This window comes from Saimiri boliviensis, chromosome 11, assembly GCF_048565385.1.
Source record: "Saimiri boliviensis isolate mSaiBol1 chromosome 11, mSaiBol1.pri, whole genome shotgun sequence".
Taxonomy (NCBI): Eukaryota; Metazoa; Chordata; class Mammalia; order Primates; family Cebidae; genus Saimiri; species Saimiri boliviensis.
The window spans coordinates 95,569,837-95,592,594 of NC_133459.1; the positions used below are offsets into that span (position 1 = coordinate 95,569,837).

The 22,758-nt window shown below is 47.0% G+C and overlaps 1 protein-coding gene and 1 long non-coding RNA gene across 2 annotated transcripts in view; one reads left to right on the forward strand and one right to left on the reverse strand.

Moving 5' to 3' along the window:
• Nucleotides 1–209: 209 nt before the first annotated feature.
• Nucleotides 210–14,851, forward strand: LOC104652268 (uncharacterized). The gene is made up of 2 exons (XR_012512505.1): nucleotides 210–356; nucleotides 2,489–14,851. It is a non-coding gene; the product is annotated as an uncharacterized LOC104652268 (long non-coding RNA).
• Nucleotides 14,773–22,758, reverse strand: part of ATP1A1 (ATPase Na+/K+ transporting subunit alpha 1) — a 31,465-nt gene continuing 23,479 nt past the window's right edge. The window contains exons 15-23 of the mRNA XM_039460844.2: nucleotides 21,517–21,667; nucleotides 20,794–20,962; nucleotides 20,500–20,654; nucleotides 20,039–20,162; nucleotides 18,611–18,756; nucleotides 18,382–18,512; nucleotides 17,988–18,089; nucleotides 15,577–15,668; nucleotides 14,773–15,130 (exon numbers count right to left, since the gene is read on the reverse strand). Of these exons, the coding sequence (XP_039316778.1) occupies nucleotides 15,102–15,130; nucleotides 15,577–15,668; nucleotides 17,988–18,089; nucleotides 18,382–18,512; nucleotides 18,611–18,756; nucleotides 20,039–20,162; nucleotides 20,500–20,654; nucleotides 20,794–20,962; nucleotides 21,517–21,667 (1,099 nt within the window). The 3' untranslated portion in view covers nucleotides 14,773–15,101. The remainder of the gene's footprint in view (nucleotides 15,131–15,576; nucleotides 15,669–17,987; nucleotides 18,090–18,381; nucleotides 18,513–18,610; nucleotides 18,757–20,038; nucleotides 20,163–20,499; nucleotides 20,655–20,793; nucleotides 20,963–21,516; nucleotides 21,668–22,758) is intronic.

The following is a 22,758-nucleotide window of genomic DNA, read 5'->3' on the forward strand; positions in this document are numbered from 1 at the left end:
GGTGGGAGATCGGAGCCGCGCGCACGCTCAGGTGGCAGCCCAGGTGGCAGCCCAGGCTACCGGCGGGGGACCCTCGGCTGTCCCTGCAGGCGGAGGCTGGGCCGGGTTTGGAGGCGTCACTCAGCCTCAGGCCCGGGACCCGCCGCGAAGCGCCGCCTCCGCGGGTTGATCCTCGGCGGCCGCCGTAGCGCGGAGACGAATCCGCGCGCCCCCAGACGCCATGCGCGCGGCGTGTGGCTCCCACCTGAGCCGCGCATCCTCGGGGCCGGGGCCTGGCCTCCCCGCCTGCGAGAGGGCTCTGTGACAGTGCCCAGCTCGTGGGCCGTGTGGGGGCCGAGTGACGTCGTGCATTTGCGGTAAGAAAGTGCCCATCACGGTGCCCGATCCTAATGCGGGCTGCCAGCCTGAGGACAGAGGCACAGCCCCGGCCCAAAGGCCGGTTTCCAGGTGACCAGTCAGAGACCGGACGAAAAGGCCCCGGTCCACTCTGCTGCACGGAGCAGGGGGCAGTGTGGACGGCGGAGAGGTCTGAAGTCCCTTTAGATGGAGGATGGTGCTGCAGGTTGATAAAAGGGTCAAATGAGATGATATCTAAAGGGATTCGCACGGCAGCTGGGGCTAAAATAAATCATTTTCTCTACTGCCACCGCCCTTATAACCAGACGCCTGCAACAGCCTGCGGGTACGTCCCCTCCTTTGTAAACTGGAGTTAGTAGGTGTGTTGTAAGGATTGAGAAAACATTCAGAGGAAGAACCTGGCGTTTAACTAGGATTCAGGAAATGGTAGCAATTCTTTCTTCACCAGGTGATGGACAGGCTGCACTGTGGTGGGCACATACCCTTAGCACCGATTCTTGTGAGTGCAGGTAAAGAGCGAGAGGAGACATACTGTGTAAGTCGAAGGAGCCAGCGGTATCCAGGCAGCCCCCACACCTCAACAGTACTGTACCAGGGCCCTCTTCAGTGAACGAATCTCCTCTTTGGCCTGTTTGCTGTCTGTTTGCATTTGCTGCATCCATCAGTTCCCAAACCTGGTCTCTAAAGCCAGGAGCTCAAGGACACTTGTCCCAATCCTAGAAAACAAGTGCAGCATACACCATGAGCAGCACCCCTAAAAGCCAACCCTACTGGCAGTACAGGCCCTACAACCCCTAGGTAAGTGGCACACTCTAAGCTTCTTGCAAACAGCTAACTCAAGGCCTGACTAGCTTACTCCTGTCTCCTCTCTTCAGGAAATCAGACTTTGTAAAGTAAGAGAAAAGAAAATTGACGTAAATCCATTCCACTGTCTAATGAAATGTGTTTCACTTGTGTTTAAAGTGAATTGTTGGCTGGCGTGGAGGCTCATGCCTGTAATCCCCAACACTTTGGGAGGCCAAGGCAGGCAGATTTTTTGTAGAGACGGGATTTTTCCATGTTGCTAGCCTAGTTTCAAACTGTGAACTAGGCTAGCAACATGGAAAAATCCCGTCTCTACAAAAAAATACAAAAATTAGCAGGACGTGATGGCACATGCCCGTAGTCCCAACTGCTCCAGAGGCTGAGGCAGGAGGATGGCTTGAGCCTGGGAGGTCGAGGCTGCAGTGAGCTGTAATCATGCCAGTGCACTCCAGTCTGGGTGACAGAGTCAGATCCTGTCTCAAAAAAAAAAAAAAAGTGAATTGTAGGACCAGCTACATTTATAGAGCCCTTTCTCTTTATAGTCATGGTACCGAACTCTCTGATCTCATTTAATCCTCACAACCACCCCTCACAATGCTCTTTCCATTTTACATATTGGAAAACTAAGACTGAAGTTAAGAGTAGCTTGTTGAAGGTCACAGCTAGTAAACTGCAGAGAACCAGAATGTGAATCTGGGTTGATCCTGACTCTAAACAGTTTGCTCTTAACAACTGTACTCCTTTGAAAATGTTGACCCTTATTTTCTTCATTAAGTAAAATGCTTTCTGTATCTTAATTTTCCGAACCTCTAATAAAACATTTTGCAGAACATATTTTCTGAGTATCCCCCATCCTCCCAAACCAGGCTTCTTTCCCTCACCTTTTAGTCAGCGCAAACACATAATAGATGCATGCTGAATTTGTGAGCTTGACATGACAGGCTTTGGTTAGGGAATTCAGCTACAAGCAGCCAAACTCTCAGAGCCAAAGCCAGGGGTGCTAGGAGCCCTGGCCCTCCAGTGGCACTGTGATATGGCCTCTGTGTCCTGCCTCAGAGGCCTTTCCATCCCTACAGTTACTGGGACAGAATATCCTATGCTTTCACCCTTATGTGGCTCCAGATGTAGGATTTCATTTTTTAAAAACCTGCAGTACTGCAGCAGAAATGTAGTTATGAGTCAGGGATGTGTGTGTGTGTGTGTGTGCGCGCGCGCGTGTGTGTGTGTGTGTATTTGTGTGTGAAAGCCAGTCTCTCAGCACCAGCTAAAAATGTGAAACCGCAAGTCTGTGCTGGGAATTGAGGACACCATATGCTTACATTTCTAGGTCTTCCTAAGAGTTATATAACTGCCCCCAAAGCCAGGGGGCAGGAGCAGGGCCAGCCGTGGGAGACGTTTCCAAAGAGGAATGCTGAGGAAGGACTGACCTTGAGGAGACAGGGAGTTTGCCAGGCTGTGGAATGTTCCCAGCCTTGGGGCTTAAACAAAAACTGTATTCAGAGGGTGAGTGCTCTGTTGAGAACAAACCCTGTCTGTCTCCCTGCTTTGTCTTGGGGGCTTATCAAGGTGACCCCTTTCTCTGCAGGTGCTGGATATTGAATTTAAAGGTGGGTGCAGCTGCCAGAGCAGGGCCGTAGTAATCCTCCCAGCCATCTCTAATTAGCAGACTTCAGGGCCCACAGTGTTCTGAGGGTCAGGCAGAGGGGAGATAAGAGCTCTCATCTATTCATAGAATAAGGCGGCAGAAAGGCACCCTGGGAGGGAATACAACCAATCAACAAAGGTTTATCAAGGGCTCACTCTGTGGTCACCCTTCGGGGAGGGAGGTATCTGATTGGCCCCATCCTGCTGAGGGCTTCTGCACAGTATTCTTTCCTAGAAAACACCCCCACCCCCCACCATTCTTGCTCCCTGCTCCAGATCTTCCTTGACTAAAGCCTGTTATTCTTATAGGCCTCAGTTCAGAGGCCTGAGACCTAGAGCAATGTTTTTCAAACTGTGGGTCATGACCCATTGGTAGTTTCTGTAATTAATTTAACAGGTTACATCGAGCATTACCGTCCCCTATACCCTCCCAAAAAACAAAAACAAAATGAACAAAGGAAATAGAAAAGAGGCTATCTGAGCACATTAGACACCATGAAGTTAAGTGTTGTTTCAGTTATGTGTATGCTGGATCGTGATATAAAAAAAATTCTTGCTGGTGACTGTGATTAAAAAAAAAAAAAAAAGATTCAAAAACCCCTGACTTAAAGGCTGTATCTGGCCATATCCTTCTCACTGCAGGTGTCAGAAACCCTGGCTCAATCTAACTTAGATGTGGAGGACATTTATTATCTCACTTAAAGGGAAGTCTAGAGGTGGTACCGGCTCTATGGTGGTTGATACAGTGTCTATACTCTGCCACCAACCGTACCATGCCTTCATGGTTGGTTTTATCCTCAGACTGGTAGTAAGATAGTTACAGACGCTTCGTGTCATATCCAGAGAACCTCAGGGTGGAGAGACAGAGACTGGATCTTCTTGTGTGTCTGAAGAGTGAAGAAATTTTTTCTGGAAGCCCTCTGGCTTGAATTCACTATCTCAGTAGAGAATTGGTCACAGCTCTATTCCTACCATCACTGGCAATGGGGGTTTAGGAGTCCCATGAGTAGGTAAGACTGAGCAGGAAATCCCCCTGGAGCTGAAGAGGAGAGAGAAAGGTGCATACAAAAGTGATCAAAGTAGGACCAAATTGAAACCGGGCGCGGTGGCTCAAGCCTGTAATCCCAGCACTTTGGGAGGCCGAGGCAGGTGGATCACGAGGTCAAGAGATCGAGACCATCCTGGTCAACATGGTGTCTCTACTAAAAATACATGTCTCTACTAAAAATACAAAAAAAAAGTTAGCTGGGCATGGTGGTGCGTGCCTGTAATCCCAGCTACTCAGGAGGCTGAGACAGGAGAATTGCTTGAACCCAGGAGGCGGAGGTTGCGGTGAGCCGAGATCGCGCCATTGCACTCCAGCCTGGGTAACAAGAGCAAAACTCCGTCTCAAAAAAAAAAAAAAAAAAAAAAGTAGGACCAAATGACAGAATGGGAGAAGATGCTTGCAATATCTAAAACTGACTAATATCTAGAATACACAGGAATTCCTACAAATCAGGAAAAAGACAGCGGTCCCATAGAAGAAATGTGTAAAAGATATGAACATGCAATTTATAGAAGAATTAACCCTAAAACCTTATAAAATACGATAAAATGCTCAAAATCATTGATAATCATCAAAAATGTGAATTTAAATGAGACTACGTGCATTAGACTGAAAACAGTTATTAATAGAAAACTGTGAGGTCTGAGAAAAGTGAAATAAAAAAAAAAAAAGGAAAAAAAGCCAGGTGGATAATTCCAGTGATTGGCAGGCTGTGAGGTGATGGGAACCTCACGCTGCTGGTGAGACTGGACTGGTACAGCCATTCTGGAGGGCAGTCTGGTCTTCTTGGTGAAATGATGTCAATGAATATATCATGTGACCCACAGTTCTGCCCCGGGGGAAGTTCTCACAAAAGCCCTGAGAAGACCTGTATAAGGATGTTCCCGCAGTCTGATTGGTGGTGGAAGGGAGTTGCCCACCACCTGAGTGTCAGTTATTGTGAAAAAGAATAGGTCAGATATGGTGCATGCATACGACAAAGTACTGTGCAGCAGTTAGAAGTAATGGAGTACTCATAGCAAAAAAAAAAAAAAATCCGGTGGTTGTGAATTTTTTTGAAAGGTCATTTTCTGTTGATGCATACTGAGATGTATAATGGGTGAAACAATGTCTGGGATTGTCTTAAAATGCTTCGGAAAGAAAGAAGTAGGGATGGAAGGGAGAGACTAGATAAAACACAATTGGCAAAATGTTGGTAAAATCGTTTAAACTAGGTGATGGCTATATAGAGGTTTGTGATATTATTATCTCTACTTCTGTGCACCTTAGAGAATTTTCATGATAAAAATTTAAACACACAATACCCATGTTGCAAGAACACATTGAACTAAAAAGATGAACATTAAAATGGTTGGTTACTTTTTAGGAGAAGGAAGGAGAGCTGAGTGTGGTGTAAAAAAGTGAAGAGTGCTGGTTTTGGACATACATATGCTGCAATTGGAACCACACAGATGACCATGATTCCTGTGCAAGGGTGCCATGCAGATTCACGAAGTGTTCCATAGCTTTGTAAATAAATAAATGGAAAAAAGTGTAAATGGCCCAGAAAAATTGTGATACCCCAGTGGAGCATGGGATGGGTAAAGACCCAGGGGAAGGCGTGTGCATTTGGCAGGCAATGAGCAGGGCCTGCCCAGCACCCATCTTCATTTCCCCAGGAGCTTCCTCCCAACACTTGAGGCTTGGTTAGACTCCTTTTGTGGTTTTCTGTGGTACCAAGGGATTTTCCTCTTCTGGGACTTACGACGCATCATCTTAAGACCTGCTCATTGCACCATCTTCACCACCAGACTGTAACAGGGAGTGGGCTCTTGTGTTTGTTTTGCTCAATTCTGTGTCCCCAGCATGTGACACAGGGCCCACCATTCTGGGTGCGCTCTAAAACCTGTTTAGTGAAAAACAGTAGCCAATGTTTGTTGAGTATTATCTCACTTTATTTCCAAAACTCTATGAAGTAGGAAATAGTATTTTCACCTGTTTGATTAACAAGGAAACAGAGGCTCGGAGAGGTTAAGAGACTTGTCTAAAGTTACAGAGTTAAAGTTTGGCAGAGCAAGGATCCCGGCAGACCAGCTGCCATTAGAACCAGTGTTCTCAATCTCTGCACCATACTATCTTGAAGAGGGATGGAGGCCAGTGGTGTTGAGGAGAGAAGTTAACACACTTGAAATACTTTTCTAGCACCATCAGACACTTCCAAACCAAGAGCCAATGTGGTGGTACAACCTCTGGGAGCTGTGTGGTTGAGAAGGGAGTGGAGTGATCAGAGAGATAGGGAACACTGGAAAGAGATTAGTAGAAACAGCTGCAGATGGCCAGCAGGTGATTGCAGTTGAATCCAAGAACATCTTCCCTAAATTGTGGGGTTGAGATAGTAGGCTGAGGCCCAGCCCACCCCTGTGGGGATGTCTCTTACCTTTTAGGTAGTTCTTAATCAGTGGTTCTCCGCTGGGGGTGGTTTTACCCCTCCAGTGGACGGACATTTGACAGTATCTGGAGACACTTTTCCTTGTCACAACTGGAGGGATAGGGGTGACTAATGGCATCTACTGGGTAGAGCCCAGGGAGGCTGCTAAAATGCACAATGCACAGAATGACGCTCCCCATCCCCAATCAGATTCATCTGACCAAAATCTTAACAGTGCTGCAATTGAGAAACCCTGCTTGAAACCCATCAGTTCTTAACCTGAATGATAGTTCTGACAATTCACCACTCTGCTTCCACAGTCTTTCTCTCTCAGCTTCCAGAATCTCTAAATACAAGGACATGGCAAAGACACAGTATTGTCAAGAGAAGCCTGAGTGTGGGCTGGGCCTAGGGAGCTTCACGTAATGGCATTTCCTTTGATGGTTCATTACAGCCCAGGGCCACTGTACCATCATCCTCCTTTCTACTCTCTGATGCTTAGTCCCAGTGGTGTGCTGGTTAATGTTTAACAACCAGCTCTCTGAGAAAACAAGTCCTGGTTTGTAGCATTTGATGATTTCCATGGTGTAACGATTCCAACCTTGGCCAATTTAATGTTACCAATGAGAAGTCACCTGGTTTGCAAAATTCCTGAAAGTTTAACAAATGAGCTGGTGTGACCCAGCTCCCACACACCACTGCGTAGACCCCACCTTCCAATCTTCTGTGTTCTCTCATAAGCTACATAAATGCGTACCTACTGAGTCAATGGCTTAACACAGTAAAAGTGGGTTTCTCACACAACAGTCCGGTATGGGTGTTCCTGATAGAGTGGATCTCCTCCATGGTCCCCCTCCAAGCAGCAACTCAGGAGCAGGCTCCTTCTGTCTTGTGGCTTACTTCCTCTAGAGCGGTGGTTCTCAAACTTCCGTATACATCAGAGTCATCTTAAAATGCAAATCCCCAGAGTTTCTGACTCAGTAGGTCTGGGATGGGGCTTGCGGATGTGCATTTTCTAAGCCGTTCCCAGGCATTGCTGGTCTTGCTGGTTGGGGGATGCATTTTGAGAACCACTTCTCTGAGGCAGTGATTTTTAACCTTGGCAGCACGTTGGAATCACCTGGGAAGCTTTGTTAACTCCTGATGCCTGGTTCCACTTCCCGAGCATCTGTTTTAATTGGTCTAGGATGCAGCCTGACCAATGGGGTTATTTAAAGCTCCCATGTGATTTCAATCTACAGCCAAGGATGAGAACCACTGCTTGAGGGCCTTCCTGTTTCTTCCACCATTCAGCTGGTGGGTATAGAAAGAGAATGCTTTTTTGTGGAAGGGCATATGGGCCAGGCCTGCAAGTGATATGTACATAAAGTCAGCTCCTGTTCCATTGCTCAGAACAGACACATGGCTGTACCTCCACAAGGTGGGGTGAGAAATGTGTTCAAGGTGGTGAGTGCTTAGGAAGAAGAAGGGGTATGGTTTCTTGAACAACTAATAAGTTTCTGCCATGCCTAACTACTAGCTATTTATTTGGAATAAGTATACCTAGCTAGCTGCTCAAGTATATGGACCCACAAGAATCTGATGAGTCCCGATTATTATATGGGAGTCTCTGGCTTTAGAGTATGTTGAGATAAAAACTACCAGTGGCAACACAGGGTTCTTTTATGTCCCTAATGGGAAGCAGCTTGATTTAGTGGAAAGATTACAGCTTATAGATGTGCTCAAACACTTTTTAAAAACTATCATACTTTAAGTTCTGGGATACATGTACAGAACCTGCAGGTTTGTTACATAGGTATACATGTGCTATGATGGTTTGCTGTACCCATTCAAACCATCATCTACATTAGGTATTTCTCCTAATGCTATCCCTCCCCTAGCCCTCATTCCCTGACAGACCCCAGTATGTGATGTTCCCTTCCCTGTGTCCATGTTTTCTCATTGTTCAATTTCCACTTATGAGTGAGAACATGTGGTGTTTGGTTTTCTGTTCTTATGTTAGTTTGCTGAGAATGATGGTTTCCATCTTCATCCATGTTCCTGAAAAGGACATGAACTCATCTTTTTTTATGGCTGCATAGTATTCCATGGTGTATATGTGCCACATTTTCTTTATCCAGCCTATCATTGATGATATTTGGATTGGTCCCAAGTCTTTGCTATTGTGAACAGTGCTGCAACAAACATATGTGTGTATGAGTCTTTATAGCAGAATGATGTATAATCCTTTGGGTATATACCCAGTAACGGGATTGCTGGGTCACATGGAATTTCTATTTCTAGGTCCTTGAGGAATCACCACACTGTCTTCCACAATGGCTGAACTAATTTACACTCCCACCAACAGTGTAAAAGTGTTCCTATTTCTCCACATCCTCTCCAGCATCTGTTGTTTCCTGACTTTTTAATGATCGCCATTCTAACTCGTGTGAGATGGTATCTCATTGTGGTTTTGATTTGCATTTCTCTAATGACCAGTTCAGAAGTGTCTGTTCATATCCTCAGTTCAGAAGTGTCTGTTCATATCCTTTGCCCACTTTTTGATGGGGTTGTTTTTCTTTTGTAAATTTATCACTTCTTACAGGTTACTAACCTCTCGGTTTCTCCTCCTGCAAAGTGGGGGTTATATTTACCTCTAGCTACCTAATAGGATGAAATGAAATAAAAAGCCCCCAAAATAGTGCTGTAGGCAGTTGTACACGTTCAGTGAATGTTGATTTCCCTTCCCTTAGAAAACATTGCCTTGTTGGCACCAGTGATAAGGGAATTGGAATGGGTGACTGACAGGGACCCTGGGCTCTCTCCTGCCACAGGCACATGGGGTGAAGAGCTGGCTGTGAGCATTTTGCTGTCTCTTCTTTGGGAGAGAACCAACACACAGAAGACTTTTGTAGTAAAGGATGAATGTACGTTCTGGGATAATATTTAATTGGCAATAATATCCTCATATGCTTGTCATTTTAGCAAAACTTTAAAAACTTGCAACCAGGCTGGGCACTATGGCTCATACCTATAATCCCAGCACTTTGGGAGGCCAAGTCAGGATGATCTCTTGAGCCTAGGAGTTTGAGAGCAGCCTGGGCAACATAGTGAGTGAGACCACATCTCTCAAACAAAAACAAAAGAACCCACCACCAACAAAAACTTGCAAGCGGTTTTAAATAGAGCAATAATTTATACTACAAAAACATTCTTTGCATTAACGAATGACCTCTGTAAACAGCTCTGCTTTCCTACGCACCGATTAACTGTACTGCGTCAGAGACCTCAATGGGGAAGGGAAGAGATGAGAAGGGATGAGATCCCTGCTTTTTATAGAAGACAGGGCTGGGAGGGACAGTGTTAACACCTCTGTCTGCTGAAGGACAGTCATGAACACAGAGGAGGCCTCTCTACAGCCCACGGGAGGCAAGGGACACACCCCTGTACGCAGACAGCCGCAGCCTGGGAAGCAGGTCTGCCCATTCACCTAACAGGAGAGGCAGTGCCGAGCTTGCCTGGGATTACAGCCTCCCACCTTCACGCTTCCCAGTTACGCAAGTTGCAGCTTGATCACCCAGCAGCTCCTGGGGGCAAATCCATTTGAGTAACTGTTCAACAGCATGTGCTTAATTTCCAAGAAACTTTCCATGATCTTATGTTTTAACACCAGCTCTAACCTTCCCTGTTCTTTGTTTTTCATACAAACACTGCCCTCCTCCTGTTCTTGACCCCTAGTAGTGCTTTCTACCACCACAGCCAGCACCTCCCTAGCATGTTGGGAACCCAGGCTTCGAGCCTAGCCGTCTGGGTTCAAGGCAGATTCGCCCAACTCTGCCACTTAGTAGCTGTGTGACTTCAGGCAAGTTACTTCACTTCTCTGAGGCTCAGTTGTTTTCACTTGTGAAATAGTCATAGTTTAGGACATTGCCTGGCACGTAACAACCACTATACAGTAAGTAGCTATGTCTGTTAGGTGGGAACAGCAGCGTGTTCCCCTCTGTTTATCTTCAGGAGACACCTGGAGCACAGTTTGTGGTGGAGACGTGTGTATGGGCGGGTGTGTGAGGTGAGTGACCTTTTATTGAACCATGACGTAGGGCCAGTCACTCTGCTAAGCCCTTTCCACATTTTCCTTCACATAGTCTTCACAATAGCCTCCTGAGGTAAGAACGGGGGGTCATCTCCATTTTACAGACAGAGGCTTGGAGAGACCATGTGACTTGCCCACATTGTCCACCTAATATGCCCAGGATCCAGGCTCCCCAACCCATTGCTGAGACTGCCGCTCTCTCCGGGCACACAGGTGAGGGGATGGGGCTGAAAAGGAAACAGCTCTTGAAAGTCTGTGGGCACAAATCCCGTGCAGCCCCACCAGCGAGCCTGAGCCCAGCCAGGAGGTGCCTCCCACTGTGAGTGCCTGAACATCTGTGCACTCAGGTTTTCATCCAGGAGGGCAGCACACAACATAGCTGGTGGGAAATGTGAGACCCACTCCTTCCAGTCTCGTTCCAGCCTCGCCCCCTCCTCTTAACCACAGGACACCATGGACAAGTCACTTTGCCTGTGTGCCCTCCTCCTTCAGGAGGGAGTGTTGACCCCCTGTGCTAAGTGCTCAGTTTTCTTCGTGAGGCACTGAGCTGAGCACCAGGGATAAAAATGGAAAAGAACAGATCAGCTTTATGACCTCATAAAGCTTAGCAGGAAAAAAAGGGATATTAAATTAATAATTACATAACTGGATATCAATAATTAATTAGAATTGTGAGTTCTTTGAAGAAATAGAGAGTACTCATCAACTATCTGATGGGAGATTCCAGTCTAGTTGGGGGAAGGGAGCGGCTTCTTGTGAGAGCATTAGAAACCCAGGTCAGGGACTCAAAAGCTCCGGAACCAGGCAGATCCAGAGCTGGTGTCCTTCTTGGTGTCTGTCTTTGTGGATCTCTTCTTTACCCAGTACCTTTGCTTGCCAGATGGCTCTCCACTCAACTTTCCAACACCGCAGTTCCATGCATGACTTATTCTTACACTCTGTAACTTCAAAGTCTTGAGAGAGGAGAGGCCATAACTCACGGACAGGTGGCAAGCCAGGGCATGGGTTCCCTTGGGTGAAGTGTCAGCCCTAAGCCAAGAAGCAGACTCAAAGTGAGAGTGAATTGTTAAAATGACGGCTGTTTGGGCAACAGAAAAATGTGCATGCATCCATTTACTCTAATAAACATCCATAGCATTAGATGCTAGTGAGGGTACAGCCTGGTCCATGTCATCTAGAAACTCACAGTCTATCTGGGAACAAACAAATCAACAGAAGTGAAAGTGCTACAAGTGAGGATCCACTGAGTGTTTCCCAAAGAGCAAAGACCTAATGGACATGTTCATAGGGTGAGTGGATTCACCAGGTGAATGAAGGTTGGGGGGATGGTGGGCGGGTTGGGAGAATGCCGAAGGGACTTGCGGGATGGCAGAGGAAAGAGCGTGTGGCACTGCACAGGAGTTCGAATGGCTGAGCAGACAGGGTTTTATGTGCTGGGGTCCGGGGTGAAGACGGATAGTGGAGAGGGGCAGCCATGTTGGCTTGGAGGATGGATTAGAGCAATAGCTAAGATTTTACTGTGCCTCAGAATCACCTGGAAAGCTACTTTTAATAGATTGCTGGGTTTCCCCTCCAGTTTCTGATTCAATAGGTCTGCATGAAAATTTGCATTTCTAAGAAGCTCCCAGGTGATGCTGATGCTTCTGGTCCAGAAACACTTAAGAGAACTGCTGGATTAGAGAGAGGCAAAAATTAGGGAGACCACCAAAAGGCTGCTTCAGGCACCCAGATGTGAAGGACACGGGCAGTAGAGAGAATGACTTACTGAACAGCAGCCACTATGAGACTCCCTTTTATGCATAATCTCAATCCTTTTAACAGCTATGAAATATTGTAAAGGAAGCACAAAGATGAGTCACTATCTGTGTCTATGTTGGTAAAAGACGCCAAGTCCATTTTCTCTACCACAACATTGGAATCCACAGTAATGGGGTGTGGGGCAGAGCAGGAAAAGAGAGGGCTCACCTACCTTTCCAGTTTCTGGCTTGGGCAGTAGGGTGCCAAAAGTCATCACTGCCTAAAGCATACTTATTTGTGGGACCTCAAACTTAGGCTTGCCATTGGCACCAAGACTCAAGTGTGCTGTTCTCTCTCTGAACAAAGGCGTACGTCCAGGACAACTGGATTTACACATCGGGTTCAGGAGAGGACCAGATCAGAGCTGGAAATCATCCCAGGAAGAGTATGAAGCAGGGACAGCAGGCGGGAGGCCCTTCCTGAGGAAACGAGGGGTCGAGTAGGTGAAGAGGTGGCTGAGAGCTGAGTGCACAGAGACAATGACAGAAATATGGGAGGTCTGGTTTCCTGAAGGGTGTGATGGATGGAAGAGATATAACAGAGGCATCGGGAGGTCAGTGTGACCTCAACCAGACAATTTTGGTGGACTGGTGTTGGAGCTGGAGGAGGCAGAGGGATGACTGGCAGGTGAGCAAATAGGAGGAGTGGCAATGACTTCTTAAAAGTTCGTCCATGAGGAAGGGTGATAGTTAGAGAAGTGTGGGTCAGGATGTGAGAGGGATGAGACTCCAATTTAAATGCTGAGAAGGACCAGTAAGAAGTTGAACATAACCAGTGAGGGCTCATATATTGAAAAAGGTATGTGGTGAGAAGTATTTTGAGGGCATTTAGAAGGGTGGTCAGAGACAGAGGTCTGCAGGGAATTGACAGTGCTGAGGGTTATCGTGAGAAGCTGCTTCTGTGATTGCTCTGGAGTGATTTTAGCTCCTAGTGACAGGGCCAGAGGGAGAGTTTGAGCGTAGAGGTAGAAATGAGAGCCCAAGCCCTCCTGCTTTTAGAAAGCTAGGAAAGCTCTCACCCACAGCAGACGTGGCTTTGGTCCCAGCTTTACCCCTGAAGAGCAGCTCACTTACCTGCTTTTCCTAAATCAAATGTTTCACTGTAAAACAGTTTATTCGAAGGATTATCAGGTAGAAATGTTCTGGTGGAAAATCGGATGGGAAGTTCAGAACCTCCCTCCTGCCTTGCTCCATCTAGGGTTTCTCCAGAAGATCAGGGCTTCTTAGAGCTGTCGGAGAAACCCTGGCTTAGCGCTTTCTGGGGGTTCCCTCTTCAGAGGCTAAAGTCTCAGAGTGCTTCAAATTCTTCTGCATCAGGAAGTGCCCATGACCTTCATCACAGCAGTGTATGTGTGCTGGTCCTCTCCAGGGATGCTCGAAGTAGATGTACAGGGAGTCGAGGTATGGACACCACCAGTGTGCCAGCCTGAGCACACAAGAGTGGCCTCGATCCTGCCATCACAGCCAGGCCAGTCAGGTGCTTTCCGGGAGGACTGTTACTACCTCACTCAGAATCCTTTAATCTCAAGTTGGTATGAGCAAATGGCTCATTTTAAAGATTGCAGACAAATGTAGAGATCACCCCAGGAGAAAATGCCCCAAGAACGGAGAGTCCCAGACCACCTGCCCCTCCCAGTTCTGTGGCTGGAGTGGGTGGGTGCAACAACCACAGCCCCAGTGTATAGGAGTCACCCCTGCTCCCTCCCCCATTGCCTCAGCTTGGAGGTGCACAGCAACCAAGCTTGAGGACTCAGTTAAGCTTTTCAGAGAAAAAAGACACTGTGATCATCTGGCAGATCACGATCACTGTTTAGTGCCAGAGGTAAGGACTCCTCGTTGTGTTTGCTTGGAGGCAACACTCGGCAATGACAGCCCGGGAGAAGCACGGGCAGTTAACAGCACTCGCACCACTCATGGCTGAGACTGAGAGGAGCCTTTTACAGCAGCGCTGAAAGCAGGTGTTCTCAGACTTGACCCTAAACACATCTCTTTCACCTTTTTCTTAAGTGCCTGCTGTCACATAACCACTTGCTGAAATTGTGTCGTTTGATGCTAAATTAGGAACATGTTATATGGAAGGAAGGTAACCACTCTTCCATGAGCACACATGCCCAGGCAGACTGTGTGTGATAGATTTCTGCTTCTCAGGTAAGCCCTGGGCTAGAGACACTGGAGACTATTGCGGTGGTGATCTCTGGAGGAAAAGCAGGAAGGCCTGTGGTCTGTGTTTAAGACTGGACCAGAAGGGCCTCATCTGCAGTTTATCATACTCTGAGGCTCTGGAGATCCTTTGTGCTTTTCCATCAAAACGCCAGATGCTAAGGCAGCAGAGGTAGAGTTACAGCCGTATCACCCCAGGCAATACCCAGAAAAATGGTTCATGTAAGCTCACCTACTCCAAATAAGAGAGCACGGACAGAATGCTTCCTCTTAGCCAGTGGTTTTCAAACTTGAATGTAAATCAGAATCACCTGAGGGCTTACTAAGCCACATTGGTGATGCACCTCTGACTCAGTGGGTCTGGGCCTGCCTTCCTAGCAAGCTCCCAGGTGATGCTGATAAACCGGTCAGGGACTCGTATGTTGAAAACCAGAGCTCCAGACCACACAGACATCTGTACCAAAGAAGCGACGAGGGCACAAACTCCATTATAATAGCCATCTTTATTTGTAAAAATCCAGATATAAAATGTATTCTTTCAGTCTTTCCGAGTGTTCCTTTTTTACAAAAACAAAAAGGCACATAAAAACCTTCCCCACTGTCATTTCCACAGATGGATGGTTTTCAGGCAGCCCTCCCCCCTCCCCCCATAGAGCTACATGCTTCATTCCAGGACGTCTCGCTTCCCCACATGCTGCGGTGCTTTCCTACCAGGGTAGAGTTCCGAACTCCAAGACTGAAGTACACAAAGAGGGGGTGGGTAGCGGATGCAGAGTGTGTGGCCTGGTGCTCCACGGCGTGCAGGATGGGGGGCTAGTAGTAGGTTTCCTTCTCCACCCAGCCTGTGGGTGGCAGAGAGACAGACAAGACACATGACAGTCAGTCTTCCTCACTCCAGCATTACAGAAAGGGAAAACGGATAAAAACCAGCCTGAGGATGAGGGGGTTGGGTGTGCTAAAATCCAAATTCAACACGGGACCTCAACTACACTTATTTAAATTTTTTTAGGAATACAACGTTACCTGGAAAGATGGTTCAGATTTCTGACAGGTTTTCACTGAATCATACTTGGTTTGTATTTTAAAGTCTAAAAATGACCACTCCTCAAACCGTAACTGAGATCTACATTCTGAAGATGTGACTATGGGTCAGTGTGCTGGTCCAATAACCTGGGCCAATCGGACTGCCCACTGAGGGAGCCCATTCACTTTGGTGGAAACAAAAAGCCAGTACGTCTACAGCCCCTCCCACTCCTCCTCCAACCAAAGTCAGAATGCCCATAATTACCGCCAGGGCGTCGCCTGATGATGAGTTTTCTGACTTCGTCATATACGAAGATGAGAAGAGAGTAGGGGAAGGCACAGAACCACCAGGTAGGTCTGGAAATAGAATGAGGTACCAATTTATATGCACGCAACCACAATTCAGATAAAGGGGAGAAACTGCACGTCACCACAGTGACAACGAAATAATAAGCCTGAAAGGAGAAGCCAAGTACAGTCACAGTTAACTACTGAGTCATTAACAGAACAAATAAAAATGTCTTAAAACAGATTGCTACTTCGTGTGCCCAGGGCCTAGAGACGCGTGAGAAATCCGTCTGCAGATTTTGAAACGAATCCCTACTCATCTTCAGTTTGGATTTCATAAGACTTGGTTTATAGGATGAGCAGAGTACATTTTCTTTTAACCATCCCAGGGCAACTCAACATTTTGATTCTTTCATTTCCAAAGTGTTTAAGAAGCTTTTAAGACCATCTGCCTAATGTCCTGACATTTGAAGATACAGACCTGCCAGTGTGGGTCAAAACCAGCTTATCCCCAAATCTAATCTCGTTGACAGCAGTATTTGGGATATGCAGCTCAGTGTTCTGAGTCCTGGTCCTGGGGACTGAAAAAGCTGAACCCAGAGGCTTCCAAGGGGCCTGGAGACTGAGCCACACAGTCTCCAGCCTGCTGACAGGCAGCCTATGTGATCACCAGCTCCCTGCTGTGGTGAGAAAGGCTGTCCCTGGGCAGGGACCCGGGGGTCTCTTCCTCTTCCTGTGTGTCTGCCACAGAAGCTAAGAGATGACCTCATTTGACTCAGTCACCTAGTAACTGAACCACCTTCCAAAATTAGGCAGAACCTGTTAGAACAATCTCTTGGGTGGTAGCAAAAACAAAACAAAAAAAACAAACCCAGAAATGGAAATGCACCCTTTTCAGTGTGATTTCCATCAGCCTTTTTGGAAATCTCTGTGACCTTTCCCACCCACTCTTGATACATAATGGTCCAAGCTGACAGAATTCAACTTGGACACGGCTGGCCCCTGCTGTATACCAGCTCTGTGTAGTGGGCTGGGGGTGCACAGAGAAGGAAAACACTGTGGCCCATGCCTTCCTGATTAAAACCTAGCAAGGAGGTGAAATGACAAGTAACAAGTAATGCCACAGAAGAGGTGTGGGTGCACAGGCTCTGGAGGGACAGGCTCCAAGGAAACCAGCCCTGAAGGGACTCTCAGGATTGCCAGAGTAGGAGGGAACAGGAGGAGGGACCCGAGGGGAGGAAGCATCCTTACCAAATACAAAGGCAGAGGAAGAAAACTGAATTCACCTAACGAGCTTGGATGGTTCAGATGGGTCTGAGCAAGGATAGGGACAACAGGAATTCAAAGGAGACTAATGCTTTAAATCAAAAGCTTTCTCGAAAGAACTTAACAAATGGGTCCCGCAATCTGTGGCTTAGCACATTTCAATCAAGTTGCAGCTGCTTAACTTCAACCAGTTACCAGGTATCGCCAAACATACTCAGTGTTGCAGAAAGCTAACAGAGTGTGTGATGAACCCTCTACTTGCAAATTCAGGTTTATCAGAAATGCAGTCATTTACTGTGTTTAAAGCCAAAGTCTAACAGTATGCTTCCTGTGATCAAATCTACGCATGACTGATTATAAAGTAAAAGGGACCTCAGATCCGCTTCTCCAGCCATCTTTAAGAGCAGAGGATTCAGAGTCCAAGAAAGGTGGAGGACTTGGACAGTGATTAAGCAAATCAAGATTTGGGCCCGGATGCCTAAGCTCCGGCATATCCCCAGTTGGCCTCTAAAGACAACTGGACTGAGTGCTCCATGCGGTTCACTGCTGAGCAATTCTACGGAGCTAGAGCCTGTGTGGCTTCATCTTATCCTGGGCCAAATTCTAATCACCACCTGCCATCATGGAGACCTCAGGATTTGCTAGTCTGATTTACTGACATGTCAACATTTTTTTTTTTTTTTTTTGAGACGGAGTTTCGCTCTTGTTACCCAGGCTGGAGTGCAATGGCGCAATCTCGGCTCACCGCAACCTCCGCCTCCTGGGTTCAGGCAATTCTCCTGCCTCAGCCTCCTGAGTAGCTGGGATTACAGGCACGCGCCACCATGCCCAGCTAATGTTTTGTATTTTTAGTAGAGACGGGGTTTCACCATGTTGACCAGGATGGTCTCGATCTCTTGACCTCGTGATCCACCCGCCTCGGCCTCCCAAAGTGCTGGGATTACAGGCTTGAGCCACCGCACCCGGCACATGTCAACATTTTTTAGTTTTCCAATCCAGAAGAATTTTTGTACATACCACTCCAAGTTCTGAAAATAACAGCTATTACTGTAAGTCATGGTTGCGGGGGAAAGCCGTACATACTATTTCATACTTTCTGGGGCTACAAGAGGGTCAACTTACTTGAGGGGATACATCCTAAGAGCAACACCCATTCCAGGGCAGTAGGAAAGGAACGCAGCCAGGGCAGTCTCTTCAAAGAGGCCAAATATCAAGATCTTGTTCCTAAAATCAAAGTGGGGGAGAAAAAGCTTCAAAGATGCAAATAAAGGTTTATCTTCTAATGCTATGCATTAAAGTGGCAGATCAACATCTTTATGTATTAGCTGTACTTGAAAACTTGGAGGTCAGATGAAAAAACGAGAAAATTACATTTCTTGGTTTCTATATTTGCTGTATAAGCTAGAGATTCCAGAAACCTGGCTGTATGTTTCAAACGTTGTGTTTCTGGCAAAGGGTTACAAATCACCAGACCCCTTCTTTGCGCCAAGGCCTTGCCATGTCCTTCATTACTTACTTCATCCCCTGCTGGAAGACTGAATTCCTCCTGGTCTTACAGATGACCAAGTCAGCCCACTGCACCACCACGATACTGACGAAGAAGGCTGTGTGGCAGGTGAACTCCACGATTTTCCTCTGCTCATAGGTCTGAAATGCAAGACAGAAGATGAGCTCTGGCTTTTCACCTGCATGGCCGGCGGCAGCGAGGAGCTGTGGAATAGATCAGGGGAGAGGCGCCCACTTACCCACTGCTGTCCGTAGCTGTCTTCCACGTCGTTGATCCAGCGGTCATCCCAGTCCACTCGGAGGCCCAACAGGTGAAGTGGGAGGAAGCCATTCTCAGCCAGAATCACAAAGTACGTAAAGAAGCCACCCAGGGCCTGGATCATACCTAAATTGGAAAAACAACCTGATTACTAGAACCTCACACACAAGGGCACCTGCAGAGCCTTCAGCTGATTACTGTAGTAGGCCTGGAACAGCACATATGGAGTGTTTCCCACTGTGATAAAAGCACAGGAAGTAACTGCTGGGTCACTCACAGGCTATGAGGGATGGGACGGAGCATCCCAGAGGTACACTCCAATCTCGGGGTCCTCTGCTTTTTGAGACATCTTTTGGAGCTTACACAAAGACACATGCTTACACAAAGGCATGACTGCCTTGCTCTCAAAACACCCACCTCTATTATTACCTGACCAGCTGCCTCTATCAGGGCATGACCCTTAGGGGAAAATCTGACAAATAAGTTCTTTTCCATCTCTCAGAATTCCTACATGCTGCCATTTTTCTAGCCACTGTGGCGTCTTCTGACTCTCCGCCACACCTTCAGGACCCTCCTTCAATCTAACCACACTGCTCCAAGTTCCTCGGGGCAGGGTTTCATCTTAAACCACCCGAGACCTAGTCTTCCTTCCTCTCAAAAGTAGGCCTTGGAGGAGGTCAGGATGGGCCACCAGCCAATTACTTTGTTGCCAACAACTGTCCAGTGAATCTTTGCCATAATTTGCACAATGTTCTAATCTGTCTGACTTTATCCAAATGTTCAGTTATGTGACCCATTAATCCAGGAGAAGACATCCATGGTGGCTTCACCAGGTTTTCTTGAAGGAGCCCTAGGCAGAGGATGTAAAAACGAATGGCATGCTGATTGCCCACCACCTACCTAGACTGCCTGTTAGCTAGTTATGCTCCACTGCGGGGGCCAAAGTCCAGCGTGAGGCAGATGGAGGGTCACCCTTTGGTGGTGACCTACCAGCCAAACCCTCAAACACGTATGCCTTCTCCAGTGCCTAACTCTCCATCCAAGTGAGTGACAGATAAGTGTGTATCCCCAGGGAAACCTGCCTGTGCATCAATATACACATTCCTCAGAACTCTGCCTTGTGTTCCGCAAGGCTCAGTGAGGAAGGACATCTTCAGTTCTCAGGCAGAGTTGAGCCAAGTTTCAAGGTGCTCAGTACAAAAAAACCAGTTTCCACAAAAGGTAACTGGGCAAAAGCAACAGATGTGTTCTCACATGGAAGAGAGTTTAGAGAAACTCCACAGGCTCACCCCTAGACCTGAAAGTCACCCTGGATTTGCAGCCTCCGAAATCAACCTGGACCTGAGGTGGATAGCATCACCTCGGATGCCTTAGATGTGCCAGCTTCCTACTCCAGGCTACGGCTTACCAATCTGCCCATAGGCCATACTGATCAGCCGCTCGTTCACAAGTTTGTCTGTTTTGGGATTTCTGGGCTGTCTCTTCATGATGTCACTCTCAGCCTGCTCGTAAGCCAGGGAGATGGCAGGAACCTGGGGAGGGGTGGGGAGAATGAATTTAGAGTTACCAAAAATAAGGAAACTAATATTGTGAACCTTTTGTTATAAAATTCTTGCCCTCCCATTTAAAAATCTTTTAGGTCAACTATACAAAAATAAAGATTCCCATCTGATAAACAGATGTCAACTGTGGCCTTGAAGAGTGGTAATACTGATTCTGTGACGCGGGGGCTGAGACACACACTGGATATGGGTCCTGAGAATTTCTTTTCCCAATGCTAGCCTCATGGATCCCGGGAGCACAGTGCCAGTGAATGAAGACACAGCTCACACCTCACTACTGTCAATCTGTGGCTGTTGCGACACTCACCATGTCAGTGCCCAAGTCAATGCAGAGGATGGTGACGGTCCCCAGTGGTAGTGGAATGTTTGCAATAATAAATATCAGGAAGGGGGTGATCTCGGGAATGTTACTGGTTAAGGTATAAGCAATGGATTTCTTTAAGTTATCAAAGATCAGACGACCTATGAAAGCAAGATTTTTTACTGTTAGCTTATGAGACAAGCACACTGGAAACTGAACATATCCAAGAAGTGTACAGAAATGGATGCCGATGGGCAGTATCTGAACATGATCTTGGTGTGCACCTTAAGTAGCTCTCACCTTCCTCTACTCCAGTCACAATTGAGGCAAAGTTGTCATCCAAAAGAATCATGTCAGCAGCTTGCTTGGACACATCTGAGCCAGCAATCCCCATGGCAACCCCAATGTCCGCTTTCTTCAAAGCTGGAGAGTCATTCACACCGTCACCTGTCACAGCCACGATAGCACCCTATCCCGGAAAAGGGAAGACCGGTGAATACAAACCACTTTTTCTAGGGATGGAAACAGTGAGCCCTCATTACAGACACTGCTCCTTTTCTATTGAGACCCATCTACGTAGCTTGGGAACCGTCACAGCCAAGTATCCACACAGGCCCTACACCAAGTAACAACGGAGAAGTGACAACAAACAGCATCCCAGCATTAACAAGGGCTACTCAATGACTCTGGTGTGTGGCATTCCAGAAAATCCCATTCCTGTATGCACGCTCTGTAGTCTCCTGGCCACTCACATCTCTACTGCAAATATTAGGACCTCATATCAGATGACTCCACTGAGGGGTCAGGCTCTGGGACACAGTGGATACCCAGACTTTAAAGTGCTTCTGTTACTGCTAAACCATTAATGAGTCACCTCTCTATGCCTGGGAGCTTCCTACTGGCCTATTTATACTGAGTCCAATACAGCCAGGTACGTGTCCATCACCATTGCTCCATTTCCACTGGAACTCCGATCCCTAAAGCCAACGGTGCCCAAAGCAGTCTGACCCTCGTGTTGCTGACCTGTCTCTGGCAGCCTTCCACAATGATGAGCTTCTGCTGAGGGGAGGTCCTGGCAAACACAATCTCAGTGTGGTACTTCAAAATGTCATCCAGCTGCTCGGAGGTCATGTCCTTTAGATCACTGCCATGAACTACACAGGCCTTGGCATCCCTAGAATTAAGACAAAAAAAAAAAGTCACGAATCACATCACCAGCCCAGTGCTCATTACCTCAGGAGGGGATATCCTTATGCAGATCACTTTATACACATAACATACAGGGAATTTTCCCCAGCATGTGAAAGTTATTAAGTGTTCAGTACTTCACAGGTTACAAAGCATTTTCACCTATTTTATCTCATTTGAGACTCATGACACCTGTGGGGGGTGGGGGGCCTGTCTGTATTCTTCCTTTCCCTAGCTTCCTAAGACACATTGAAATGTAACCAAGTTTTAGCTGAGTGTGGTGGCTCACGCCTGTAATCCCAGCACTTTGGAAGGCCAAGGCGAGTGGATCACTTGAGGTCAGGAGTTTGAAACCAGTTTGGCCAACATGGTGAAACCCCATCTCTACTAAAAATTCAAAAATTAGCTGGGTGTGGTGGCGGGCGCCCGTAATCCCAGCTACTTGGGAGGCTGAGGCAGGAGAATCGCTTGAACTCAGGAGGTGGAGGTTGCAGTGAGCCAAAATCATGCTACTGCACTTCAGCCTGGGCGACACAGCGAGACTCCATCTTAAAAAAGAAAGAAAAGAAAAGAAATATAATGAAGTTTTAGAAAGTGGCAGAGCTGATACAAGACCGACCCCTCCCAACCCTAACAGAGGGTGAAAGGGCCTGAACTTTAAAACAAAACCAATTTGCTGTTACCTGTTTTACTTCATTGACAAATGTTTCCTATGTCTGCATGAACGACCTAAGTAATTATCCCTTCCTCACTTTATTTTGATAGTGTGGACCTGGAAAGTGCACAAGGTGCTAGGTGCTAGGCAGTAGAGTCAGTGGCTAACAGCATGAAATCAGAAGCCAGATTGCTGAATTTACTGCACGACCTTACCAGTTCTGAGGTACTTCAAAGCCTCTTGAATCCTCGGCTTCCCCACTCTGAAAATAACAGGTCACCATAACAAGCCCTTAGAACATTAAATACCATCTAAGTGCTAGTTATTATGACTTGCTCTTACTTAAAATCCTCCCTAGGAATGACAAGGTTGGTTTCTGGCAGTGCAGGTACATTTCCTAATCAGAGCAAGCCTAGATGCAA